The 20,974-nt window shown below is 42.2% G+C and overlaps 1 protein-coding gene and 2 long non-coding RNA genes across 5 annotated transcripts in view; 2 read left to right on the top strand and 1 right to left on the bottom strand.

Annotated features, from left to right (window-relative positions):
• Nucleotides 1-20,974, top strand: part of LOC310685923 — a 160,487-nt gene that overhangs the window by 54,369 nt on the left and 85,144 nt on the right. The window lies entirely within an intron of this gene.
• Nucleotides 298-20,848, top strand: CLBA1 (clathrin binding box of aftiphilin containing 1). Of its 2 annotated transcripts, none has more exons than XM_083519836.1 (6): nt 298-450; nt 5,598-6,302; nt 8,293-8,441; nt 10,910-11,039; nt 15,105-15,215; nt 18,210-20,848. In XM_083519836.1, exons 2-6 carry the CDS (start codon nt 5,826-5,828, stop codon nt 18,375-18,377), a joined length of 1,035 nt encoding a protein of 344 aa, XP_083375962.1. In that variant the 5' UTR covers nt 298-450; nt 5,598-5,825; the 3' UTR covers nt 18,378-20,848. The 2 variants fall into 2 exon arrangements, with proteins under 2 accessions (XP_083375962.1, XP_083375963.1); XM_083519837.1 differs by lacking the exon at nt 298-450 and adding an exon at nt 507-661.
• LOC310685811 lies at nt 13,621-18,201 on the bottom strand. Of its 2 annotated transcripts, none has more exons than XR_014515552.1 (2): nt 16,045-18,201; nt 13,621-15,020 (listed from the first exon to the last, which is right to left on the bottom strand). It is a non-coding gene; the product is annotated as an uncharacterized lncRNA (long non-coding RNA). The 2 variants fall into 2 exon arrangements; XR_014515553.1 differs by having other exon boundaries at nt 17,394-18,201.

The raw sequence follows: 20,974 nt of genomic DNA, 5'->3' as shown, positions 1-20,974 counted from the left end.
CCACCACCTTAGGCCACGCCCCCGCGTGCGTGCGTGCGTGCGTGCGTCGTCTGTGCGCGCTTCTTTGCATTCCCCGCCTCCGCGCTGCGCCGGGCTCAAGCTCCACCCCCCCTCCGTCAGTCGAACCCCGGCCAATCGGGTCCGCCTCTCTGACGCGCAGGCCGGCACCTGCGTCCCGCCCCCCGCGGGTTCCATCCTCCCCAACAACACCTCAGGCCACGCCCCCGCGTGCGGTGTTTGTGTGTTTGTCGGTTTCCTATGCTCCGCCCCCGCGCCCGAAGAACGCGCTGTGCCGGGCTCAAGCTCCGCCCCCCGTCTGGCGAACCCAGCCAATCGGGTCCGCCTCTCTGACGCGCGCAGGCCGGCACCTGCGTCCTGCCCCGCCTCTTTCCCAGGAGCTGTCAGAGAGCCGTTGTCGGTTGAGGGAGGAAGGTGCGCGAGGTGGAGCAGGTAAGGGACCCCCCTCCTCAACGCGCGCGCGCGCTCTCTCCCCGTTTTTCGTCACTGGCCTCCCTAACGGCCACTCACTTGGCTCCCTATTCCCTCACCGCGCGGGCCTTCCGGGGCTCAGCCGCCGCCTCCTTCTCAGGCCGAGGTGCTCGAGCTCTCTTCCCCCGAGCAGGGAGCGAAAGGGAAGGTGGAGGAGGTGGGCAGACAGCAGGTAAGCAGCCTGAATAACAGCTGGTCAGCAGGCAGAGCAGATTTTAAAGGCTTCCCAATGATAACGCCGCGTTGTTCTTGTAAAACTTAACTGGTTTTTAAAATATTATTCCTCAAATTAAGTATTATTTTGTTCTGCCTCTCAGGATTTAAAAGCGTGCCTATGAATTCTTTAATTCTCATTATAAAAAATTGCCGTATACAAAAGCCTTCGGTTTCAAAATATAGGTGCCCCTTAAAGCTGAATGGTTTGTTTATTACTTCATAGGATCGCCAGAGTTGGGGATCATCTAGTCCAATCCCTGCTTGCCCACGGTGCAGGCTTGAACCCAGCGCCCTGAGATTAAGAGTCTTGTGCTCTACCCAGCTGAGCCTACTTGCTATAAGATATTTCTTCTGAGCTGCCTTTCAGGATGTAAAAGCGCCCCTAAGGAGTTTTGCCACTGTGAAATTGAACATAAACCCATGTACAAACCATTAAGTTTTTAAATGGAGAGCTAGAAACGCACACCCGCCCCTTGAACTGAATGGAGCAAGTTAATCTGCCAGAGTTCCATCAGGGGGAAAGGTGGGGTGTAAATAAATGTATAAAAATAATCCAAAGCTCAGCAGTTAATTAAAAAACAAAACAAAAACAACCCAGATGAAAATGGAAATTGTTTCTTGTATTTTTTTTAATCATTTAATGAAAGTGTGGGTGCCTGAGCAGTATACAGTTGGCATAAATAAAAGTTTAGCATCACATTAAAATATATCTTATTTATCTATCTTTCAGTGATGGGGAACCTGTTGGACTCCAACTTCCATCATTCCTGATCATTGGCTACACTATTTGGGGCTTATGGGAGCTGAAGTCCAACAACATCTGGAGGGCCATGGGTTCCCCACCCCTGATTTATAGAGTTTTTCCTAAGTGTTTCAGGTCACTTTGCATATATTGTCTTGGCAATTCTCACCGAAAAAGTGTGAGGTAGAATGGTGTTGTTGTTAAACTCTACTGCAGATAGTAGCTTGAAGCTGAGGAGAGCAGCACCAGCCTAATTCTGTGGCATGTCCTACTTTCTTCATCCGATTTCTGCCTCAGTGAATGTGTACAGGTTTATCGCCCAAAGAACATATCTTGTTCAGATATGTGTCAAAATAGATCATTAATAAGACTTGATCTATTTAACAAGTACCTTTTCACTAGGGAAATGTGTCATGGTGAACAGTTATTGCATGTCCTAATAACTGATCTCAAAACAGTGTCCAGGTTTGTTTATTTACAATAACTTCTAAAATGTTTTTAAAAAACCTCTAGCAAATGTTAATACTCAAAAATTACAAGGTTGCTGCCTTAGAGAGCTTATCATTGTGGGGGGAATGGACAGCTCATTTTTGCAACTGCTATGTATCAGATCTTTCTGTACAGTGGTGCCCTGCAAGACGAACGCCTCGCGAGACGAAAAACTCGAAAGATGAAAGGTTTTTTCGTTTTCGAGTTGCTTCACAAGACGAATTTCCCTATGGGCTTGCTTCGCAAAATGAAGCTTGCCCCCGCACCCCGGACCTCTTTTGAAGCAAGGGGCGGCGGGGAGAAGATCGCTTCTCCCTGTTGCCAGCCCCGCAATCTCCGGGGACAGAGGGGAAGGCGCGCGCGCTTCCCCTCTGTCCCCGGATGGTCTCCATAGGAACGCATTGATTGATTTTCAATGCATTCCTATGGGAAACCGTGCTTCGCAAGACGAAAAACTCGCAAGAAGAAAAAACTTGCGGAACGAATTAATTTCGTCTTGCGAGGCACCACTGTACTTCAAACAGATAAATCCCCACTATATAAATGAATTTTTAAAAATGCTTTCCACATTGTGTCTCTGACATTTGATGGCTTGCTTAGAAAGTTACCTATCCTAACATCCCATTCCCATGCTTCAATTATTCAACCACTGGCTTCTTTAAAACTTCTTAAACTCATGTTAACTTCTTCACCGTGTTGTAATAAGTTAAGAGTACAGATACTGTATTTACTTGAGTCCAATACACCATCTAATCTAATGCACACCTCAGTTTTCAGAACCTTGAAACCAAAATAGTATTTGCTGGTGAATGTAAATGTGCTATCGAATCTAATGTGCACCTTAATTTTTGCAACCAGAAAAGGTGAGCATTAGATTTGAGTAAATGCTGTACGGTAATTCAATATGTATCATTTTCTCAGTTCATCTCCTAGTGTAAAACTGAGGTGACAACGATGGTGTGTGATGCCAAATGAGACTGGGAGTGGGAGCTTTTAAAAAAAGCAACTCAAAGTAACAACTTCACTAGAAATTGAAACTAGAGGTGGCTTTCCTAGAGCAGCCTCAGGCCTTATTTGTGCAGATAGACTCTGGTGAAGAAGAGAAAAGGGGTGTGTGGGCAGGGAGAGAGAGATAGCCCCACTCAAAGACAACCCCAAGGCAATCCATGTTTTGACTGGAAAATAATTCCCCATATGTAATTTAATATGTATGGTGTGAATCTGCCCCAAGAATGCGTGCAGATGTTGTGACTGGCAGTGGAAGTTGTCTTTTAGTGGTTTTTGATACAGCTCTGTGCATCCAGGATGCCCTATTTTATTTAATCCGCTGTTATTAGCACCTCCAAATATAAATGCCAGAAAAAGTGTTGCCTCAAAATGTAATGTGTTGCTTCCTGCACTTAAAGGCAACAAACAGGAACGTTTAACACCTAGGCTGGAAACAATCTTTCAAATTCCTAGGAGTCAGCATACATTCATTGTTAACAAGCTGGTTGACTGTGCCTATTAATTTCCAGCCTTGTGCACTAAACTCTATGAAACCTCAAATCTCCCTTTAAGTTAGTTCATCTAGCCTTACGGTGCTTGTCTACTTCTCACTGGCAAAGGCTCTCCAAGGTTTTGCAGAGAGTTCTTCCACAAGCTTGATTCCTGAAATTAGAGCTGAGCAACAATGGCCTTCTAAAATCTCTACCCTATTCATGGGTGGTGAAATGGGGGTGAGGGGATGGGGGAATAATTTTGCTGAATATTCAAGGGCAGAACTTCTCCAACAGTTAGTAGTGACATGACTTTTTTTTTCTTTTTACCTAAGGTTCTTTTTGGTACTGCTGCCAGTAGCAACTGTGTAGGCAGCCAGGCAACCATTTTGCATTCTCCACTGATCCCAAGATCAAGTGTCATTGTAGGGCATTCTGGAAGGAAAATGGTGGAGAATATTTGGCAAAATGGCCCTCTGTTCTTTTTCTTCAGCCCCCCCCCCCCCCGGCAAAAAAAAAAAAAAAGATTCTCACATTTTCTGAGAAGAAATTGCAGCTCAGTTCTGCTGGAAATACTTCTCTTGCAAAAGGTTGTTAGCCTTGATCTCCGGCATCACCAATTATAAATAGGTGCTGCACCACTGAGCTCCTCCCCACAATTTTCTGAAATCAGAGGTGACTTGGAAGCTTGAATTGTGTTAGCCCTTTAAGCAGATTCTATAGGTTAGCATCTCATTCCCTCCATTTCTCATTCTGTCAGCAACAGGAGAATGGTGTTATCTACAGTAGACCAAAAATACAGTGATAAGCCTGCACAGATTGGCATCAAATTATCCCATAGATTCCACTACAAATTATTCAGGGTACGGCTGGGAAAAGGTGACATCATCTGCTAATAATAATGTCTGCTTGCTCTATCAGTAGAGAAAGGGGAGAAGTTACCTACTTGCAACTTGTGGTAACTTCTTTCTGAATTATGAGTTGTAAATATCGGTCTCAGAAACAAGAATAGTTTCACCAACAAGAGAGAAAAAACCCTAGTTCCACAGTGAGACAACCTAACTCCACAGTATAGCTGAGTGCTCTTATTCATGTAAAGAGAACATAATGGTCTCCAGCATATTGCTTCTTGGGAGTGGGTCTTTCCCAACATTTATTTCATTTTGGTTTGTGTAGTTGCAGACTGCTGTGTGAAAATACAAAGAGGAACCAAAAACCCCAAAGCATTGACATTAAAAACCACATCTGCCAAAGAGTATGCTGCTAGTTCTGCAGATTTCAGTCACCTTATTTTATCACTTGCTAGCCTAGAATTATATTTTTAAACACCAAGCAGTTCCCCTGTTGCTGCACCTTACTCAACAATGTTTCCCAACTTGTTAGAGGGGTTTTATTTGAGGAAGGCTAGCTTTTAAGGAGTGTAAGGCTGCAGAGAATCTGTTTTACAAGGTTTATTTAGTGAGATATGGGAATATCTTTAGGCAGGAAAATAGCCTATCGTGCTGTGGTTTGGGGTCCAATCCTGTATACACTTATCTGAAGTAAATCCCACTGAGTATGGGGGGACTTATTTCTGAGTAAACATGTATAGGTTTGCCCTGTGCATCTTTCCTATGCAGGTTTCTTGAGCTAGTTTAAAATATCTTTCGGAGTATATGATAAAGGTTTTTTACTTGAATAATGAAAAATTATTGAAGACAGGTGTATTTTTCATTCAAACTTATACCAGTTTTATAACATGTTCTAACAATTGTTTCTACCCCCTCCTCCCAAAAATCCAGGAAATTATAGTTTAAGGTGCTCACAGTTATGTTAGAGATTCTTATCTCCCTCCACTACATTTCCAGTGTTTCCTGCAGAAATGGAAATATGATTAAGCCCCTTCAGTTTTGTAGTGTGAATCACATGGTACAAAGTGTGTTCAAAGACCGCAGTTTTGAAAGCAGCTCACCATGTCACACAAGAGGCTGCTTTTGGAGAAACACAAATCCCAGTCGCTGTAGGTAAAAATTCAGCCAGGCTAATCTTTTTGTTATGTTTCTGTACTTGCAAGAATTCACTGTATTGCATTGGAATGTATTTGTCCAAGCATGAACATTTTTCTTGCCTAATCGTTTATCTTTTGTAAGCCTTACACACAGCATTATCAGAAAGGTCTTTATTTATAACCCTTTTTTTTGCAGCCTGAAATCTGGATTGAGAAGCAAGTTAAGACTGAAAAATAAACACTGCATTGATGACTGAGGGAGACCTTGAAGGACACACTGTTTTGCTAAGCTGCATTTTTGCAACCTATTCAAGGCACAATGAAGTACCCATTATGTTTTTGAAACATTAACGGTTTTGTCTTTTGCTATCAGCCATGTTTTTTGGTTGATGTTCATGAATTTTATTGTTGTGATAACAGAAAAATGCAAGACCAGAATTTAGTGGAAATACATAGTGGTGCGGAAGTTTCAAGCCAGTCAATTTTGAAACCTCTGTCAACAGAGACGGGTGCCACCTCTCTCAGTGAAAACAGCAGTGGAACTGATGTACATTCTTTAAACCAAAATGGAAATTTTGATGAAAGCTCAGAACTGGAAATGATTCAGAAAAGCCTTCCTGTCGAGTGTGGTGACAAAAGGGTTTATGAAGCATCGCTGGAGAGTCCTGACACCAGCTTGGGGGAATCCAGCAGTACTTGGGGTGACTTTGAAGGTTTCAGTGAGGTCAAGCAGGAAAATTTAAGCAACACCTTGGAGTCTTTGGAGAAGCCAAATGGAAAACAAACTTACACGAATGATGCGGATGTCAGTGACAGCTGCCTCACTACCTCATGCAGACAGGTCTTTTCCAAAACAGCTGGACACAACAGAAAAGAAACATTTGCTAACACTTCAGTGAAGGTATGTTTTAATGAGTTAAGAATGATCCACCTCCTCTTCAGAGTCCTCTTCTCTCCTGTTTAAGAATGCTATGCATTTTGTTAGTTTCCATGGTGTCACCTTTAACTATTTGGCAACACGGAACTAAAACACATTGCTTCATTAAATGCAGTAAGGAACTGATGGCAACATCAGTTCACTTCCTTTTTTTATTTTGCTATATGGTAAAGATAGCACAACTGAATATGATAAAGGTAGAAATATATTTTAAACAGATGCATTCTTCAAATGGCTCCCTTTTCCTGTTTTGTTGCTACCATCTCTCAGTACAAGCATTATGCGTCTGTGCAACAATCAGTTTTGGTCTATAGAATTTTGCATTCTTGGTCTAACTGTGAATGAAACTTGTGAAATTGACTCTTGTTCAGTATTTTGTTGCAACTCAAAATGTTAAGAACTTTTAAATATTAAATAGATCTTCATATAATGGAAACCATTTTGATATTCAACAAAACTACCATCCCCTCCATTTTTCATGCTGAGGCTGTTACGTAGCTAAAAGAACACCATCACAATACAAGTGCAATATACCAGCAGGCTTGGGAAAGCCCAAAGGTTTGCAGAAGTGCCAATAAATGAAAACGTATGGGCAGGAAAGGCCTAAGTCAGGGGAAAACCCCCCAAATGGCCCAGTGAAAACTGAGCTTGCTCAGTGGCCGTGAAAAGCTAACAGACTGGAGGTGGAATGGAGAATTCTAGAATAAGACATAGCTAGCATCCTGAACAGCAGCACTCTGTTTGTTGCAGCTCCCATTTGTGATTACCTAATCCTTAGTCACACAGGTACCCTTTTAAGAAGAATAAGGCACTGTGTGAATTCCAATGAGCTTACTTACATGAATAAGAGTCATGCGAGTGAGTAAGGAGCACATACCTTCAGCTGTCACACATTTTTCCCTTGTGACATTACAACTGCTGTTATATGTAGACTTCTGTTGAAAAGTCCTCGGTTTTAATATTTACTGTTCATTTGGCAACCTCCCCCGCCAATTCTCTCCTTGCCTATGATTGCTATTCGGTTTTGTTTCCTTGGTGGCAGCTGCTTCTGCTTCCTGGAGCACTTTTGCTTCTCCATTACCCATGTAGCCCTCTAACTTACTTGCCCATTGGCTGTTTAATCTTATTGATTGTGGTGGCCTCTGAGATTTTTGTTTGGGCAACCATTATATCATCCCATTGGATGTAGAGTCATCAGTGAATTAAATGGGAGTGTGTTAACACCCATTACCGATACATTTCAAATGAGATATTTATAGCTTCCCCTCCTCTAATTGTCATCCCAACACATTTTTTCCTCCTTTGTATTGTCTATTATTACAGAATAAAAATAATAAAATGGCAGTGATTAATTGAGTTGACATGTTAAAAAAACACACCATAGATGTCGGTACAAAAGATGGGGGATCTCCAAGATGGTGCAATGAGTTGAGGATGTTGTGCACAGAGGTGATAACTAGATAAGACTGAAACTTCTTAAGTTTTTCTACAGCATTGTAAGAATGACTGTAAGACCCGAATAGTTACACAGAGGTGGGAGCCTCCAGTCTTGCATGGGTTTGTTCAGTACATTAGAGCTGGGGTAGCCAGTGTGGTGCTTCCGACACTAGTAAACTTATGAAATGGAAACTTTTCCACAAAAAAGTTAAGCACTAAGACAAAAACAAAAAACTTTGGAAACCCCTCCCATATCACTGGAGCCTAACAACATCTGGAAGGCACTACATTGGCTACCCTCTAATAGAGTATCACAGTATTGTCCCTATCCTGGATAATAGATTGGGCCTGGGATTTTGTAGTGTTGAGTTGTCCAAGTGTATCTGAAATCCTCTTATGGCTTAGCTCTCTGGTAGGAAGTAAGGAGGAACATTTCAGAGGATGCAGGAAATTATGCTGTATGTCATTGTATAAAACAGCAAAGCATTGGCCTCAATCATTACCTTGCTTTCTCCAGGCTGTCTTTGGCTCTGAAGATATTATTAAACTGAGTTTTCCAGAAGTTCCTGTACCACAGTTCTTGGAGAAAATTAGCAGCTTGGATCAAGTACTTTATACAAAAACAGAAGACACAAACATTCCTGAATGTACAACGAAACAACTTTGGTAACTGTTTAATAATTGTTCTTGTATCTAGTGCAAATATTTGGGCTGTGCTGGTATCTGGAAGGCAGAAAGGCTTCCGAAGTTGCTGGAAAATGTGGTGATGGTACAAGAATATACCATAAATTTAGAACTTTGGTAGCTTGGAATAGTGGGAGTTCATTTGATAAAACAGGATTCCTGTTGACTGCCTCATTGCTTCCTATTCCTACATGTCTTATTTTGGTTGTGGCAGCAACAGCTCCCTGCCCACTGTGTTGATTCTCCCTAATGCCTCAAGAGAGCAACTTCTGTGGGATTCTTTCAATTTTAATGTTACAATAACTTACGTATGTACCATTTATTGAATCAATATAATTTCAGTATAATCATTTATTTGCAAAATACACAATAATGCATGCGAAGATAGGCTCCAGTGGATTGAGCGGATAAGACCCCTCCACTTGTCTTGTCCCCTCCACCCCATTCACCACTTTCACCCTCCTTTCCTTGAAGTGTAGTAATCTTAAAGTCTCCTATACTTTGGCTAACCATACTGATCATGGGACTAAAATACATCATCCAAAAGCTGACAATCAGTAAGTGGAATAGAAATTCAATTTACTGAATTCATCTGCATGCATTTTAGCTACGAAGTAGAATGAGTAATGGTTCCTGTGCTACTGTAGCTGCTTAGATTCCTGTGGTTCTGTAATCAGTGGCTCAGCTGGACAGCTGAATCAATTGCCTTCAGTCAAATCCTGAGAGTTGAGCATTGGGGATGGACTTGGAACTATATTGTGCCTTGACATTTGCTTTGGATTATTTTAAGATATATGGAGTGTCTCATTTGGTATTTGTTTGGTGGGATTGCAGGTTGGATGTTATAGTTTCATCTTTTTAGCAGACTTTTTTAATTCATGCTTTGCACTGACTTGAACGTCAGAACTTCTAGAACTGCAGGATATAATTTAAAAAATAAATAAATCTGAGTTCAAATTCCAGCTTGGTCTCTCTGCTTTAGAGAGTCACTAATACTCTTTGTTTCCCTGTCTGAAAGATGAGCCCTTTGGGGCTTTTGGGACAGTTAATGTTGAGATTTGGCAAACACATGCATATACAGTACTGTACTTGATTCACGTCACTCTGAGGGAAGCAATGCTTGATAGCTGAATGTGTAAACTGACTCCATTGAAAGGACATGTTAAACTCATTCACACATGTAAGTCACCACTTGCTGCTGCAGTCATAATGATTAATTTAAAACATGTATGTGAAGCTGCCAAAAGCCATATACCGTATTTTTTGCACCATAACACTCACTTTTTTCCTCCTAGAAATGTTATGGAGCAAATGCCTACGGGTGGTGGTGGTGGGGATCTGCTGAAGTTGTGAGCAGAGGATCCATGGTTCCCCTTCCTTCCCTCCTCCGTGGCTCGCTTTGAAACAGGAAAGCAGGAGAAGAGCCGCTGAGTGGGGAGGAGAGAGGGACAGAGAGCCTGCTTCTTTAAAGGAGCAAAGCGGGAGAGGAGAGGAGCCGCTTACACGAGTGTAAGCGGCTCCTGTCTGGTTGGCTCCTTTAAAGCAAGCAGGCTCTCTGTCCCTCTCTCCTCAGCTCGCTAAATAGCAGCAAAGTTTTTCAGCTCGCTAAGCCGGGGATGAGTGGGGAGAAGGGAGAAAAGCAGAGCCTGCTTGCTTTAAAGGAGCAAAGTGGGAGAGGAGAGGAGCCCTCTCCCTTTATACCCTTCTTCTTCATTATTAGCAGCATCCTTCTCCACACACCCCATGCGTGCTCTTGCCCCTTGAGTGCTTTTCCTTCCCTCCCCACTTAAAACATGGTTACAAAGCACGGATCCACATGGATCCTCAGGATTTTTGCACTGGGTGACCCCAAATTCACCATCAGATCATATGTCTGTGGCCACAGCATGAACCACAAAAATTATACATCCACTGTTTCATTTAGAATTTTTTTTTCTTGTTTTCCTCCTCTAAAAACTATGTGCGTGTTATGGTCAGGTGCATGTTATAGAGCGAAAAATACGATAATTATCAAAATGGCCTTGAACAGACTATTCAGCCAAATATGTGAAATCTGCTTTAGGTTAAAGAACATCTGCCTTTATTGGAACAAAATGCTACCATTTTATAGATGGGGTACAGGGCAAAGAACTGCCTGTGTCTAAGGCTTGCTATGGTGATTGGAAGATTAGGAATATATTATTTATTTAAGATATTTATATACCACTTAACTACCCAAGTGTCTAAGCAGTATACATAAAAATTATATGCTACACACACACACACACACACACACACACCAGAGTACATATGTGCCATCTATTCCCTCCTTCTGATAGGGTGACAAAGGTTTAGCTTCTCCTCTTCAGCTGTACTTGAACGGCTTTTGAATTGTAAGCAGAAAGCGTGGTTTGCTATGAGGTATGTGTTTTGTTATCTTGGATTAATCTGAATTGCATTTCCTTTTAAAGCACTGACCCTGGGAATTTATGGAAAACTCTTACTCAATCCACTAACCCTTCCAGTTTAAGACGTCCTTGGAACAAATCTCATTACCACGAAAACCTTCTAGCTGTGCTTGGAATAGATGCTCATCAAAAGGTACTCTTCTGAAATAGTTTCTAGAATACCATGGCATTTTGTTTTTAAGATTAACAGATATTATGGTCTTAAGGTTGCCAGAGAAAACAAAAATAGCATTTCCCAAACTTGGGAATCTACAAATTTTGGTTTTCCTTATTTGCCATGATTTGTGTTTGCAACTGATTCCCTCTCCTCCCTTCACGTGTACCAGTGGATGGAGAAGTTAAGTTATCTTGTCTCTCAGAGTCAGTCCACCCATGAAGCAGGATGAGGCCATTTCTTCAGGGCAGCAAGGTCTGGAGAGCTGAGAGGGGCAGCAGATTCACCCCCTGCTACACACCCAGATTTGGATCAGGGTGCCACTCACCTAGCTCCCTCCCATCCTGAGTAAAACATTCATTAAACAAAGCACATCTATGCCTTTAATACCAGCTCCTTGTTTGCAACCAATCAGAGAACCACCAGCAACTCTCAGAATCCCTGATGAGCCTTTTGCAATGGCTTCTTGATATTGTAGTCTCCTTAGGTAAGAGCTCTAGTAGGAGAACTAGTGATAGCCTATGGAGCTAAGAACAGCTACTCACACAATGCAGGGCAGCTACCAGGACCCCATTTACTTGCCTGGGTGACTTAGGTGGTGTGGCTTGGAGAAACTGCTGCAGGCTGGGGTGATTTTGTAACATTACCCGGGGAGTGAGGCAGTGGGGAGGGGAAGCCACCTGGCAAATTCTCCCTCTTCTCCCCTTCCTGGGAGCCCTATTGTCCGTTCCAAAAAGGACAGAGTGGAGGCAATGTGCAAAAATAGACGTGAATGAAAGAAGGTGATCTGCAGAGAGGGGGAAGAGGGTGTGTACATACATACAGTGGTACCTCGGGTTAAGAACTTAATTCGTTCTGGAGGTCTGTTCTTAACCTGAAACTGTTCTTAACCTGAAGCACCACTTTAGCTCATGCGGCCTCCTGCTGCCGCTGCGCCGCCACTGCACGATTTCTGTTCTCATCCTGAAGCAAAGTTCTTAACCCGAGGTACTATTTCTGGGTTAGCGGAGTCTGTAACCTGAAGCATATGTAACCTGAGGTACCACTGTATATGTATATGGGGTCCTTAACAAATGATGATTCACAGGGAGATGCCATTTCCTAATTTGCCTCAGGTGCCACAATGTCTTGAGTGGCCCTGCTTTCTCTCTTTGGCAGAAGTAGCACAAATCTTTCATGCTGCTTCTGCTTTCTGCAGAGCCACTGCAAAGTGTAAGATGAGCCCCACACTCCCACCCCAGTTCTTTGCATAATTTGAGGGAGGGAGGAGTGGACACCACTGGTAATCTGGCAACTATATTTGTGAAGCCGTGCTATTAACTGTTGCTTACTACTGAGTTACTCTACTGAAAACATTTGACTAGCTATAGAGATGATAAAAATATTACACAATGAATATTAAGTATGGTGTGGCATAACTGGGCACTTTAAATTGCACCTTGATATTTTAACTGATAATATTAGAAAATACCTTGACTATGTACTGTATGTTCATGATGGAGTGGTTAGCAGAACTTGTATGCAAGGGTTCTAGTTGTGAGTCTGGTGTAGAGGTTTTTTGCTGATTTAAATGAGCACTGGTTCAGTCCATAAGAAAGATATTGCCATGCCATGTTGGAATATCTGCTTTTCAAAATTAGAGAAATATGTTTAAAAACAAACTTTTAAAAAGCATTATACCATCTTAAGTATGCTTTAATCTGTATAAGAAGAACTTGGGTCACATTTAATTTACTTTATTTTTCCTTTTCTGAGATGCCAGCAGTACTTATTTGGGCCTGCTCTCAGTTAAGCTGACACAAGGCCTGCATTTTTGGGGGCTCTGAACTACAGGTAATGAATGACCCCTCAAATATCTGGCCTGCCTCTTTCCCTAGCCTACTCCCTCCTCTCCCAACTTTTGCTTCTGCACGCTGCCCATTAAGCAGTCCAGTTCTCCCCCCAGTTCCTTCTCTGGGCATCTGACCCCATCTTCCATCCATGCCCATTCCACAATTCTGGCCTCTCACCATCGCTGACTGCCATAGATGAGTGACATCAGAGGTGCTCTGAATTTGTTGCTTACCCCTGCATGTTTTAAGAACAACGGAAAAGATTGTATTTGTTGCTGCTATGAAGTGTGAACTGTAAATATGATCTGCAAGGGTGGGCTGGGGGGAGGCAGTATGAAACCTTCTTTTTCATTCAGAATCTGTATTATTAGTAGTGACTCTATTATTAGGGGAGGCTTTACAGAAATCATGGTGTCCCTAAGCAGTTTTGGCCCCTTGATAAATGAGGCCAGGATCCAAAGGGCTAGATGTGGTGGACTGTGTGTTTGCTTGGGCTTTGCAGGACTTTCTCTTCCCTTTAACAGTCCATTGTGTCTTCCATCTTCTGAGATGCTACTCCTAGAGATCTGGAGACTCTCCAAAGAATGTACAATGTGGAATGGAGGCAACAGCTGGGAGCGGGGTGAGGAGTTGGTGAACCTCTCCATGTCAATGTACAAAAGCACATGAGGCTCTTTGGATCCTGGCACATTTGAAACATTAAACAAAGAAAGTGCTAGGCAGCTTGGTTTCTAAAATGAGGAAGAGTAAATCCGTTTTTAGTGCAGGTTTTCACATATAATTTGTAGAAATTAGACTCAATCCCAGGTCCTTTCCAGGTGCTATATATAAAAACCCCAGCAAACTTTTCATTAGTGCAGCATTTGCACTGGCTCAAACAGCAGCAACATAATGAGTCCATTTCCCAAGCAACAAATGGAGAACTGAGGAATACAAGCTAAAATGTGTCCTGTGAGGGTTTGGCCAAGGAGAGAGTCGAAGAAGTGTCCTGTTGGATCAGACCAAAGGTTCATGTAGCCCATAATTTTGTTCTTGCATTGGACAACCAGGTGCTTATGGGAAGCACTCAAGCAGGATCTGCTTGCAGTTCCCTTCAGCTAGTATACAGGAGCATACTGCCTCAGAAAGTGATGGGGAATACAGTCATACCTTGAAGGTCGAATAGCTTAGTTCCTGAACATTTTGACTCCCAAATGTCGCAAACCCAGAAGTGACTGTTCTAGTTTGCGAACTATTTTTGGAAGCTGAACGTCTGATGGGGCTTCCGCGTCTTCCCATTGGCTGGAGGAACTTCCTGCAGCCAATTGGAAGCTACACTTTGGCTTCTGAAGGTTTTGGAAGTCAAACGGACTTCCGGAAAGGATTCCGTTTGACTTCCAAGCTAGTAGCCATGACAAATGTATCCTCCATGAATTTGTTTAATCCTTTTTTAAAGCCATTAAAGTTGGTGACCATCACTGCCTCTTGTGGGAGTGAATTCCAGAGTTTAAGTATTCACTGTTTGAAAAAAAAATATTTTGTCCTCCCTGAATCTTCCAACATTCAGCTTTATTGGGTTCTAGTGCCCCAGTCCACTCCCTATCCACTTTCTCCACACAATGCGTAATCTGAAAATGTGCCGCCACATCTGAACATATCTCTCTGTACTCACCTTCTATCTAAACTAAATAGCTCCAAATGTAACCTTTCCACATAGGTGAGTTGCTCTATCCCTTTTATCATTTTGATTGCCCTTTTCTGAACCTTTTCCAGCTTTACAGCATCTTATTTGGCAATCAGAATTGTACAAAGTATTCCAAGTGCACAATGGATTTATATAACATGGAATTCACCTTCTTCACAGTGGAGGTTTTCCCATATCTTGATGTTCTGTGTTTTCCCTGTCACCACTTTACATCCTTGGCTGTTGCTAGCAAGAGAGTGAGGATCTGCAGAGAGTGATGGTGTTATAACTTGGATAAGGTCATCTAAGCAGTACAAAGTGGCAGACAGAAGTTAAGACTCACTTGCTGTTTTGTTTTTGTTTTGCAGCAGTCTCTGCTGCATCAGATTACTTTGGGCTCCAGGTCTGGGGGCTTCCAATTGCATCTATTTAGTTTCAGCTTGAGCCTATAGAAAAGATGGTGATCTGCAAAGAAAAAGTTAACATTTCTAAATAGGTTTGCAGGATCTGGATTACTTGTAAGTATCTCATGTGATTTCTGTTTACTAGGCTGTTCCAGAAGGAAAGAATGATATTTTGGAGACTAGCATTAGCGAAAACGAAGATTCCAATGTTGACAAGTTCAACATTAGCACTTGTAAAGCACTAATTCAAACCAAGGTGAGAATAGAAAATAATCCTATTACTCTTATTTGTTTGTATAGTCTGTTTTGTGTACTGCAAATAAGTATCTGTAATCTTCAATGTTTCTCTTAATCCTCCTTGCAATTGGCACAAGTTCCATGCAATCAGTCACCCGCCTGTTGGTGTTTCGCTTGCCTATATTATGGTCCAAGAGATTTCCTTAGTTCAGGACTACACATATTTCAGTTATCCCATTCATATTCCATCCTTCTAAAGAGCCCTGGCCAGTGTATGCAGGTTGCCCTTTGTATCTTTGCAAAGCTGTATAGGATAGGTTGAGGTGAGTGACATTTCCAAAGCTATCTGGGAAACTTTATAGACTTAATGGTAATTGGAATCCACATGTGCTCATTCCAAGCCCAACACAATTCATGCTGTGCCACACTGACTGTAGTTATCCTTACTTGTTGGACTAACACATGCCAGGTGGAATAAATAAGTAGAGCTGCAACTGGTATGATAGAGGTCATTTTAAGAAACTTTCCAGCCCACTGTCATCTTCCCAACTGTCCTGTTCACTTACAGCTCATGATTAGTAATATATCTTCCTGTGTCCATATACCGTGACTTTCTAATGCAACCTGCTTAGCTTTGTCTCTCAACTCTGTCTGGTTTTGCAAATTTCTGGGGATGTTCCTATATACTATATACTAACAAAACCCATTATCAGTGTGTGTTGCCAAAATGCCACCAACCATTCACATGAGGGGAGGTGTTAGTAAGCTCCAAGGAACAATTTTTGAGAAGTGGGGGAATGGCCCAGTGAGGACTGAGCATTTTGATTGGCCCTGGGATGCTGACTCACCATTGGAAGCAGGGAGGGATGAAATTGCGTATCCTGCAAGAAGGCATGGCTGGCTAGAACCCTGAATCAGAGCATGCCATGCTGCATTATCTTGTTACTTGCTTTAATCTAGGTGCAATGCACAGTTATCATGTTGTCTTAGGAGTGAGATGGTCTGAGCTTCAGAACATTCAGTTTTAAGTAATCAAATAGCAGAAGACAGGGATAGTTGTACAAGTGCAACCTGACAAGATCTGTGAACTTGGCTAGGCAATTTGAGCTACCCTTTATTAGAACTACGATGTTGTGGCTTGCTGGCCTCAGAAATGGTCCTTTGCCAACTAAGGAGGACCAATTGCTAATTTAAAAGGCATTGACAAACACCTTGGAAAAAGGAAAAGAACTGTCAGATACCAACAGTATATAGTGAAACAGCATGAAGGGAACAGGTGCCATAAAAGCTATGGATTGAGTAATTGTGCCAAACCGGTCTTTCAAGCAGCTGGTGATTCAGAGGTTTGGGTTGTACATTACTGGAAAAAGATGTCACAAAGGTAGCAGTGTCAGGGCTCTTTATGACATGACATTGAAGGAACATTGGTTGACATGAAGGAAGGCAAAATGACATTAAAGAACAAATATAAGGCAAAGACACTGTAAAAAAACTCCATTCTAGTTATATTTTGTGGAGGAGTTCTTTTTCTTTTTCTTGAATGGTGGGTCTTGTAGCCTATTTTTCTGGTGTGTAGATGCTGCTTTGGAGGAAATCTCCTCAAAACGCTCCCTGTTCCAATTCATATGAAACCAATACACGGGGCAGTGTCCACACCATACTACAAATATTAATATTCTGCACCCTGAAACTCTAAATTCTATGATCTGTACAATTATTCTATGTATTCCTCCTTGTTGTTTTTGCTAGGCATAGGAAGACCTGCAAGGCACTGAGAAATCAAACATTCCATAAATCTTGTTTACTTGTCCCTAGGCCCTGTCTATACACTTAGAAGCGTCTTCATGCCCATATGGATTAGAAGCTTTTAAAATTTTAAAAAATGGGGGGGGGGGGAGAAAGCTTAAATCTTCAGGAGGATGAATTCTGCGCCTAGTACCATATTTTGTGGGTTCTCAGCACTCCCATGAAATTATGGCAAGCCCATAGCCCATAACCAGGTCTCAAATATTTTGCTGCCAGCCTCCATCAGAACCTGGAAGTGGCAGAGGCAAGGATCACCCCAGCAGTGGTGCAGTAGTCCCTACCACAGTCCTAGCTCTGAAGTTGGGAAGAAAGTTGTGGTTTGTTTCTAAGTTGCCAGGAGAGTGTTGGTCACACAGGGCCAAGCCACCAAAAATATAAAACAAACGCTTGCCAACCCTTCCTGCTCTGGGACAGAAATGGTGGGGCAGACTGGCCACCACTCCTGGAAGGTGCAGAAACACACACCTTTGAACAGCCACTCTTTCTGTTGGTGCTTCTTCATGAAAGGATTTGGGTGTTGCATGTCACTGCTGCAAGGTGTTCAGAGCATCTTCTGCAGTGACACCTAAGCTGGCACACTCCCCACCGGCCCTTCCCTTGCAAAAGGGCAGAGCAAGATTATTGGGTACCACTCTGCAAAGGCTCCACCCAAATTTGCATGCTTGCAGGAGTGATATGCTTGTCAGGAGAGATGAGGTGGGTGGGAGAGATGAGAACTATGATGTTTGGCTTGGCCAGCCAGAAATTGTCATCCCCTGCCTCCAACCAGAAGCAAAAACAGTAGGGGAGATGAGAAAGGTGTCACTTGGGAAATGTTTCAGATTCCAAATCTGTAGTTCCTATCATTCTACAGATCTGAAGAATCCAGTCTGCTGAATGTTTGTGTGTGCACTGCTAGTATTTTCCCTTTCCTTTGTATAAGAGATGTTGCTTATGGACTATGAAGCTGGCTTGCTTAACATTTGTGTCCCGTTTTCTGGAAAATTTTAGGATACCACTATTGCTAGCCAGCTACTTCTTGTATTCTTGAGACTGCCATTGTAGAAATTGCGAAAGACAAAATAAGCGATATGCCATCTGCTTGATATACATAAGCCTGAATTAGCTTCAAAACCTTGCCATACACCTTTGGCCAACCCCAGTTTGCACCCCCATGTCATGTGTGAATGGCCCTCACATTACTTTTTCCCTTTGTTTTTTGGCACAGCTTTCTGTATCTCCTGCTCCAAAACAGAGCCATCTCTTTTCCTATAACCTTTTCTTGAAGAAGACCCCATCTGGTGGAAATATGCAATATATCACAGTTCCACAGAAGAAGAGGATTTTTACTACACGAAGCCTAAAGATGAAAATGTTCAGCAGCAATGTTTGCTAATAACCAACATATTTCTGTTGTTTTGATCATTTTTTTTTTAAAAAAGCTTATATTGTATTATTAATTTAAAATGAAGAGCTTTGGGAGGAAGAAAATAAAACCTTAAGCTGTGTATTTAATTTCAGTCTACCATCAGGGATGTGAGTAAATGAATTGGGTTGGTCCATTCCAACTTTACAATTCTATGATTTTATGTCCCTTTGCCAGGAACTGCAGGCAAATCATATTACATTTTATGGTAAACTAGCTAGAATTGAGCTGTTATAAACAAAGGATGGGTTGTGCTCTGCTAACTCAATCCTGCCATTATCTTTTAAGCATTAATGGCATTTGTCAAACTTTTTTAACTATGCCCCCAAATTAAAATGTGTGTTGTTTGTGTGCCTTTTAACCTTTGTTTCTCCAGCTCACTATTTCTGTGGTTAACTCAAGACTGTACAGGTTGTCCTAACTTCTCTCTTATTTATCCCTACTTGCAGTCCTGTGCCTCCACTAGTATAACTGGTTTATGAATTGCCTTTTGGGGGAGATGGGCAAACTTGAGTATCAGCCACACCTCTATATTGCTTGCTTTGCATCTGAACCATCCTGTTGTGCAACTCATCAGAAGACTGTTGAACAACTGTCCTTCCCTCTTGACCCTTCTCCTTTAGCATTAGAGATAAACACGTCCTTGAACGTCTATGCCAAGACAGGATACTTCTGCATGATACGAATGAACCAAAATGGTTGAGTCCTGAATATATTTGTTGAATAGGCCACTAATAATAGCATTGCACCAATAACCTTTAAGGACCTTTCAACGCCTTAAATGTTATGGCCTCTCCCAAGAAAGGCTTGGTCTTGTATTCTGGCCTCTGCTAGAATTCTGCAATGTATCTTAAAAGGAGCATACACTAAAGCAGTGACTTTCAGGCTTTGATTAGTCACTCCCAACACAGTCTGGTTGGGAGTGTTTCAGAGACTGCACTCACTCCATGTGAGTTGCATAGTTGCCCTTTTTTGAGCTGAACAACTTAGAGCATATTTGGTGTGGAATTCAATTATTACACAGGTGGAACTTCCATAACCTTCCTATACTCCCACCTCTATTCCCTATACACCCCCAAAATTTGCTCTGGGTGGGGGCACCTCTCCAGAGCAGATGTTAAGGAGAAGATAGATATGGGGCCCTGCTATGGGAGCGGAAATCGTTTTGTGTGCACATCAACAGCATGATTGCATACAACCCTCAAAGTCTTCTTCACTTGCACATTGCAGAAGTAGCATGGCTTTAACGTCAAAGGGAAAAGTTTGTCTTCTGGTTTGGTATACACTGATACCTTGGGTTAAGAACTTAATTTGTTCCGGAGGTCCACTCTTAACCTGAAACTGTTCTTAACCTGAGGTACCACTTTAGCTAATGGGGCCACCACGCTGCCAGCGCACAATTTGCGTTCTCATCCTGAGGTAAAGTTCTCAACCTGAGGTACTACCGGGTTAGCGGAGCTTGTAACCTGAAGAGTGTAACCCGAGGTACCACTGTACCTCTCTGAGAAACCCCCAATGGTTTGAACAGTGCTGCACTAGGACAAAGGATTCCAGGAACTAGGAAGTACTTCTCAAACTTCAAGAAACAGCCCTCTTTTAACCTAAATTAGATGTTTTATGCCCCCACCTTGATATTACTTGTAACATTCCCCTCACTTAGCTGCACTGTGTCACTCCATGCTTTATAATTTACATCCTAGCAGCATCAGTCCCACATTAGGTCAAGAGTAACTTCTTCCAGCACTGCCACTTTGGGAAGCATTGCACTTGAGAGTCTGTCTCTGACTAAAAGGCAGGGTGGGGAGCAGAGAGAGCGAGAGCAATTGCTCACCTTGCTTCTGTCCCATGCAATTATGAAACACTTTTAACATTCTGTCATGGAAAGATAAAGTTTACTTCCTTCTATTTTATACTGAGCGTATTTTAAATTGTGAAACTGTTTTACAACCATGAAATGTTAGAAGGCCTTATTGTCATATCCACTGACATTAATTATGGGTGCTGGTCCTGAATTTTCTCTTGAAGGGTCAGGGCAAGTGATGACGGGTAAGGCTCTATCCCAGCACTGCAGTCAATGCCGGTATGAACATAGCATAATCTACATGTAAGTGTAGCTTATAGAACATTTTATGGGTTGTGTTCTCAGTTCTGGAATAAAACTCAGTGGGCACTATTGTCAGTTTAGGAGAAACTTTTTTGTGTATGTGTCCTTATTACTTTAATAGCAATAGGTCAGATTCAGTGTCCAGTTGCCTTTGTTTAAAGCTGCTTAACAATGAGTGGAGCAGAACATGTGCACCCAGTTAGCATGGCATGAGGGCCCGTAACATGACAAAGCTCAAAGTTGGAAAAATTACGCCTCTTACAGGCCAGTTGATAAAAGAACAAATCTGCACTGATACGTTTTGTAACTCTGCCTTTAATAAACTATTCACAATATAGAGGTTTTGCTGTTAAATGTTTTCTTTTAACGCTGCCCTACAAGCTATTCACTCAGATGTTTGGGTGGAATTTTAGAGTACTTCAGAAACTGCCTTATGCCAGGTTAGACATACCTAACTAGCTTT

The sequence above is a fragment of the Podarcis liolepis genome (genome assembly GCF_965112155.1).
Source record: "Podarcis liolepis genome assembly, chromosome: 1".
Lineage (NCBI taxonomy): Eukaryota > Metazoa > Chordata > Lepidosauria > Squamata > Lacertidae > Podarcis > Podarcis liolepis.
Note: the sequence above shows the minus strand (reverse complement) of the source record. Positions and strands in the feature narration are given on the sequence as shown.

Excerpts from the sequence above, each read along its gene's own strand:
- CLBA1 (XM_083519836.1), top strand. The coding sequence starts at position 5,826 with ATGCAAGACCAGAATTTAGTGGAAATACATAGTGGTGCGGAAGTTTCA. Across the intron at positions 11,040-15,104 it reads GAATAGATGCTCATCAAAAG|GCTGTTCCAGAAGGAAAGAA; the intron begins GTACTCTTCTGA and ends TCTGTTTACTAG. Across the intron at positions 15,216-18,209 it reads AAGCACTAATTCAAACCAAG|CTTTCTGTATCTCCTGCTCC; the intron begins GTGAGAATAGAA and ends TTTTTGGCACAG.